Source organism: Olea europaea, chromosome 1, assembly GCF_002742605.1.
Source record: "Olea europaea var. sylvestris chromosome 1, O_europaea_v1, whole genome shotgun sequence".
Classification (NCBI taxonomy): domain Eukaryota; kingdom Viridiplantae; phylum Streptophyta; class Magnoliopsida; order Lamiales; family Oleaceae; genus Olea; species Olea europaea.
The window spans coordinates 6,309,960-6,317,142 of record NC_036237.1 but is presented as its reverse complement, the minus strand read 5'-3'; the positions used below and the strand labels follow the sequence as shown (position 1 = coordinate 6,317,142).

At 31.4% G+C, this 7,183-nt stretch overlaps 1 protein-coding gene across 2 annotated transcripts in view; it reads right to left on the bottom strand.

Annotated features, from left to right (window-relative positions):
- Nucleotides 1–4,002: 4,002 nt before the first annotated feature.
- The window catches only part of LOC111387132 (ATP-dependent DNA helicase SRS2-like protein At4g25120), a 23,199-nt gene continuing 20,018 nt past the window's right edge, over nucleotides 4,003–7,183 (bottom strand). Inside the window, exons 28-30 of one of the 2 annotated variants that reach the window (XM_023011696.1) lie at nucleotides 6,227–6,289; nucleotides 5,794–5,879; nucleotides 4,003–4,138 (exon numbers count right to left, since the gene is read on the bottom strand). In XM_023011696.1, coding sequence (XP_022867464.1) covers nucleotides 4,135–4,138; nucleotides 5,794–5,879; nucleotides 6,227–6,289 — 153 coding nt within the window. In that variant the 3' untranslated portion in view covers nucleotides 4,003–4,134. Of the gene's footprint in view, nucleotides 4,139–5,294; nucleotides 5,880–6,226; nucleotides 6,290–7,183 lie in introns of those variants that run through there. The other variant, XM_023011757.1, reaches the window with a different exon arrangement.

The following is a 7,183-nucleotide window of genomic DNA, read 5'->3' as shown; positions in this document are numbered from 1 at the left end:
CTCTACATTTGCATGAAGTAGAATATAATTTTCGACCACAAGAAGGATCTTGGCTAAATCCATTCTTGAAGTGGACAGACATGAATGCGTGGAAGCTTAAAATCTTTTGATCTCAATACATCATTCTAGAAAAACTCACACAGCTAAGGTTCTACATTTCTAGTACCAATCCATGCACTAATATCTCATTAAGAGACATCAAAATCAGTTCTATTAACAACATAATAAAGGATAAATCATATTGCAAAAACATAAGAGAATGACTGTAGGACACTTTCCAGATGTTTGCTTAAATTTAACATTTTTTTGTTCTGTGTATACTTTAGTTTGTGCCATGGTTTCAATTTGGCACACGTAAAATATGTCTAACACCTTCAAATTGCTCCACTACAATATCTAAAAATCCTAAAATTCTTACAATTGACATGTGCATCAGTAAACCTCAAAGTAATCTTATCTCAAATGAGTTGGATTTGTCTCAAATCAATCTTACAATTGAGGAGTCAGCATTTATTTTTATTTTTTTTGGTCTTCTACTAATTTTAATCTCAAAGTAAATAATTGTTATTAATATATAATAGATCAATGTTCAAGTTTTATCTTGATTCTCCTACAACAAATTATCAAAACCTTCTCTTTGCTTTGATTTGACAAACAAAAGTTTAAAACTTAACCAGCTTTTTTGATACAAAACTCTAAGAACTTGATAAAAGTTAAAATTCAATTTTTAAAAGAAAAGAATTTCTTCTCCAATTCTGGTGTTTTGGGAATCTTGGGTTTGAATTGAATATGAAAACAGATGTACGGAGCTTACATGAATTTGCGCGATAGCTTCGTCCTCTGCCATTTTTGAATTTTTTTTGATGTTGCTAAGAATTGAAATTCAGATATGCAAAGCTTCTATGTATTTGTATAAGTAATCTGGCTGGGGCCTAGAGTAAGTGGCTGGCCGGAGGTGCTACTAGCAGGTGAAGGAGTAGTCGCGCAGATGCTAGCAACATAGCAGTGCGGTTAAGGTTGAAAAAAGGGCGCACATTTTGATTTGTGAAAAAGCGAAGAGTGAAGAGTGAAAGAAGGGAAGAAGAAGAAAAGAAGCAGACTAAGGGAGTGCCGCAGTGTCGTCGTCATCAGTCCGATGGAGCAAAGAGGTGAGAGGCAATGAAATGAGGCCCCCCCGGGGTTTCTACCTTTAATTGAAAAAATAAAATAAAATATTGGGCCATATAAATGAGGCCCCTTCGGCTTTGAGCCCTGAGGTGCAGGCCTCAACCACCTCGCCTCAAGACCGGTCCTACTCCTTGTGTTGTGTCTAGCCAAATTGTCCCAAGTGAGCCCTTGCGCACGCAACGGATTGAAAGGTCACCCATCATAGAAAAGGGTTCGTTGATCGTTTGAATTTCGACGATTAAGTCAACTGTCGAAATTAAATATATAGAGTGCAAAGGAAAATAAGAGAGAGGATATACTAGAGGAAGTCAAAACTTACTTGAAATGTGGAATTACCTTGCATATTTATAGATGTCGTTGTGCTATATGTATATAATAAGTTTACATACACATGATATAGTGAGATATAATTATGTCAATTTCTTCAACCAAAATTTAAAAAATAAAATTCACCAATCTCCTTTTGACATCTCATTTGTATGTAAATCATTATGTAATTATTTTTGTACAGATAGTATTATACTTATAGAGGATGAAATGTACCAAGATGAGCCATGGAATTGATGAACCAAGCACAAACCAAAATGAGAACCAAATTCAATTATAATGTGTTTAACTGTAAGCATGAAATTTATATGTAAAAAAATAAATTATAGATAATTGAATTGTCTAGAAATTATTTACATGAAAATTATCAACTAAATGTGTTTGATTGATTTTATTTTCAACCTGAAAAATATTATACTTATCTATTTTTTATTGGTAGGTAGATGAGAGAGAGATGGAGTAGATGAGAGAGAGATGGAGTATGAACTACTTGGAAAATAAAAACTTACTCCCATTAAAGAAAATATTTTCATTGTTTTCAAAGAAAATATAGTCACGTGACCAAAAGTAGGAAAACATTTTCCATGCAAAAAAAAAAAAAAAAAAATCAATCAAACAATACCAAGGTAGAAATTATGGTGAAAAATGACATTTTTCATGAAAAATATTGTCAATCAAACACACTCTTAGGGGATGTTTGGGAGAGATTTTTCACCCAAAAAAGTGATTTTTTGTTCGTTATTTCACTATTTCAGCCTAATTTTTTACTTTTTCTCCCATAAGTAGCCCCCACTTTTCTCATAACCGTCAAAAAATCAATTCTCAAAATTTCTATCGAACAGGACCTTAATATAATTAATTGATACCAAGTAATCCAATGTCGGACTCTCGACCACGTGCACGTCATGCTATTTTTTGACGAAAACATGTACCTTCAAGAGTGTTCAATAAAATATGTGAATAATTTGTGATCTCTGTCATTGATGAGTTCGTAGTTCGGATCAATACCCAATATCCAAAGTTGGTTTTCAAACATTGGTTAAAACACTAATTTGTGGCAATACTTTATGATGAAGTTCCCTGGAATGATCTAGCTATAAGCGTGTAATTTGGCACTCAGCTGCAAATTATCTGGAGAATCTTTTATAAAAATATTAAAATTAACAAGGAGATGAAGTCAAGTCTTCCTTTTTTGTATTAGTTATAAGAAATTCAAACATTTTTCCTTGTCATCAGTGTTGACTGCAATAATAATTTCCCATATGTTTGTAGTTCATTCTTGCTAATTTTTCAGCGTATTACGATGTCTAAATTACTAGAAGAAAATTTCTTCAACAGAAGAAATGCAATAAAAAGTTGAAGATATTTGGATCCTTGACTTATGGACAGTAATTTCATAGATACTTGAAAGACCCAAGTCCTAACTACATATTTGGAGGTTAAAAAGGTGTTAGTCACTCAACTTACATAAACATTTTATGGTACTATTGAAACGGGCCTCACATCTGTGAAAGGGTTGTAAAAATTACAGCACTTTGGTGCTATACAAACATCATTTCCTTTGAAAATGTAAGATTGTACTTTAGTCAAGTGACAAAACAAGAGGCTTTCATCCTTTGGCTAATAATTTTCATGAGCCACATGGCGAAATCGGAAATTTAAAAATGATAAGCTAACCAAGAATCCACCGTATCATCAGATTTTCAATTTCACAGTTTTTCAAGTTCTATTTATTTAAATTTTTTACCACCACTTCAATTTTGTTTCAACATTTTGAGTCTTTGACCCTGACTCTTTATTTTTCCTCATCAATGCGGGGCGTATTTATTGGAGTTCATTTCTTGTAGCAATTTATTAAGGAAATTTTGTTTAAATATTTGTTTTGGTTTCCTTTTTAGTCATTAAAAATATAAGTTGCTAGATATAAGTGGATGAGTAACCTGAATTATGTCAGAAAATAGCTTATGGTACTAATCAAAATTACTAAACTGATTTAAGAATTTCACAATAAACTAGCTGCTGAAACCTGATTCGTAACGGCACTTCGGCAAAAAATGTTCAAAGGATTGGTCGGCACAAACTAAGGGCGTATATGGTAAAGCCAATAGACAATATTTTAACTTTTTTTTTTTCCCTTAATTCCATCTAAAGTTGCTCAGGCTACCAAACATAATCAAATAGTATTGGTGTACACACACATGTAGCCATTACTGAATCATGCAAACTTTCCAAATGCAGAGGTTATTTGCGTTTTTCATGTTCAGTATAAGCAACTAGAAGATTATTAAAATAAACCACTTGAATCCCAGGTGGAATTTGCTCTACACCGGTCCTCTAAGAGCCTCTGTGTAACGCTCGTATTCTTTTTCATATTATTATATTATTTTTAAATTAAAATAAATTTAAGATGCTACCAAAACTTTTCTCTATCTAATTTAAGCGGAAATATATCGAAAATATTCGATTTGAAATTATTAATTTAAAATTTAACATAACATATCGAATGCTTGGACAACTTACTAAATAACATACATACGATATTCTTCAAATAAAAGTGGACAATTATCTTTCTAGAAAATTTACTTGACGACCTCATTAGCATTGCTATGTCAATCTTCCATGTCTCCACACGATCCGTTCTCATCTGAAAATATTGTAAAAATGAATATTTTGAAAACACTCAGTAGGAATACGTGCACATCCTTATTCACATGATATAAATATAAAAATAGCATAACACACCAATATTTCTTAGATTTAGAGCTTAAAGAATTTCTTAAAAATTCCTATATCTCATAGGATTTAACATCTTTGACCAAACGGTCCATCCCGAAGGATTTAACATTTTCTCTTTAACCTCACGGTCCATCTCGAAAGATTTAACTTCTCTTTAACCTGACGGTCCATCCCAAAGGATTTAACATAGAATTCAACCCGAAGACCTCATAGCATTAAAATTTATACAAATATCAAGGAATAAGAATTTACCACTTGCATCATGTATTCTTACCTTAATTTGACGTCCAAGAATTTATTTGAAAATATAAATATGACACTACTCCAATTCTAAAAATATTTGTAGCGTGAAATATGTATAATATAATTGTCGTAGAAGGAAAATCATTCACATCTCGTATATATATAATTTTTTCGCCACACACGTAATTTACAGAAATGTGAAAAGGCATCCTCTCGTTAATTGAATATTAATGGAATTAGCCACCATGCATGTAACATTAATATAAAAATGGCTTGTGAATGTGATAAGGCTAACAAATCTATTTATTATAAAGGCTAATGGGATAATTAGGTTTAATAACTTTAATTATATTAAAACATATTCATTTCATATCATTATAATCAGTATAGATTTTTAGAAGGAAAATTATTTTATATTATATATTAATAAAATATTAAAAGATAACATATTTCTTTTTATTAGAATAACTCTGGCATACTAACTCGAAATTACTTTTTCTTGATTCCAAATTATATTATTTGACACGAGCTATAAAACGAATATAATATTGATATATTTTCATCAACTTTAAATATTTGACTCAAATAATTTTCTAAAAGTTCATGTAAACAAATAAATCATTTATGCTAAATGACAAGTTTAGGTTCACATAGTAAGAAAAATGCAGGGTGTTACACTCTGGACAATAAAATTCAAAGTTTCAGAAAACTAAATGCAGAACACTACTTGTCCATGAAAAAATCAATTTCAAATATTCAATCTACTAAATTAGATACACTTTTCAAAAGTAACAGTGCTTAGTTTGAGTTAATGGAGTATATTTTTTTTTTTTTCAGAATCGGCTTAATCAAATACAGGCATCTATTGATAACATCTTACTACATAGATAATAAAGATGATATAATAACAATTCTATCAGAGGGAGTAAGTTCGCTTGAACTATTGAAGTATGCTGAGAATCTAGTGGTAAAATAATTTGAACTCTGCCATCAAACCAGGATCTAAGTTATATATGTGGATTTCATAAGAACAAACTCCATTTATTTTCCAGACAAAAACCCACATTCCAAGTTGCTACTAAAACACTGATGAGATCAAATAAATATTCTGTTGCTTCAATGCCTCTATGCACATCAAGGAAAATTTCCCTTCTTTTTTTTTATTAAAAAGAAACTGTGCAGATTTAAATCTGGCGAAGAAGAGGTGGACATCGTGCATGAGTAAATAACTTATCCTCATCAATAATGTAATCAGGAGGACAAAAAAAAGGCAACTTCAGTAATGTCAGGGCGATCGGGTTCATTTTTCATATCTCTTACAATGATTTATATTGCTCGATCAAATGAGAAGCATGAAGGCGGGATGTAGGGATAATGGTGCATCCAAGACTCTGTAAGTAAGCAATCTGTCATTCAACAAGAGAATAGAAGCAAAAAAAAAAAAAAATGAGATGGTAGTCAAATTCATGAAAACTTCGTCAAATTCAATAGCAACATGCCATCAACGCACACCCGACAACCTAGTCATGATTATTTCTGTGCAATGGGTCTGTGTACAATAAAAGCAACTGGACACTTTGGTTTGATGGGGTTGAATGTCAATGTAGAAATATCAAGTAAAATGACTTGAATTAATTGGACCTCCATAGAAGTATGAGCTGCAATTTCTTTAAAAGTCTACCGTTATCCATTTTTAATTTTCCAACGGCAGACCATGTGAAAATTGAAGTATAATTCAAGGAGAAATAATCACCTGTTTAGAAGTGGGTTCAGATGAAGTCATTGCGCTCTCAATTCTTAGTTTCTGAAAATGTTCCTAAACAAGAAAAATAGGAAATGAATAAGGTAATGAACAGCGATATTATCGCACAACAAGGGAACTTTTGCAAAGTAAAAAACAATGTTCAATAAGTATGTTGTGCATAACATATATTTGTATATAACGACAACTGAAAATAGTAAATAAATGTGAATCAAGAAAAGATGATAAGGTATATGCCTAGATCAAAAATAAATAAATGAGTGATGCTATTCATAAGTAGAGCTTACTCGTTAGCATTCTTATGGTAGTAAAATAACGACCACATTCTCCTATAAAATTGAGATAAATTTTAATCGGTAGAGAATGTGATAGTGACTCACTACCTCATAGACAACTGATGGGTAAGCATCAGTTACAAATAGTATTATTCTAAATAAAAATATGATTGTGCACCCCCACAAACTTCAAACATATAAAAAAGGGATGCAAATTATAATTTTAGTTAATATTCTAAAAAATCAAATCAAAGAAGCTAAAAGAGAGGAAATTACTGTTTATTGAAAATTACTTCCACTGAATCATGAAATTTGAGCTCAATATCAGGGGCAGAGCCAATAATCAAACTTAGTGCGGGCAGCATTTGACTATGATTTTATTTCCAATAACATGATAATATTAAAAATATCATACCTTGTTGATTCCCCTACTTTGAAAATGTCCGTATAATGACTTCATTATAAATTTTAATTAACAAAATACAACCAACTAATCGGCTAATCATTGTTCTCCAATTTGATTAACCACACTAATCTAATTCCAATTTATAAAATGTAAACAAATTAATACAAAACAATTAGCAAAATACAAATATTCTTTGCCAAATTTCAATTGAAAAGTCACGCAAGAGCTTAGGGAAGGGAAGGGAAGGGAAGGGGTGGGGGGGGGGGG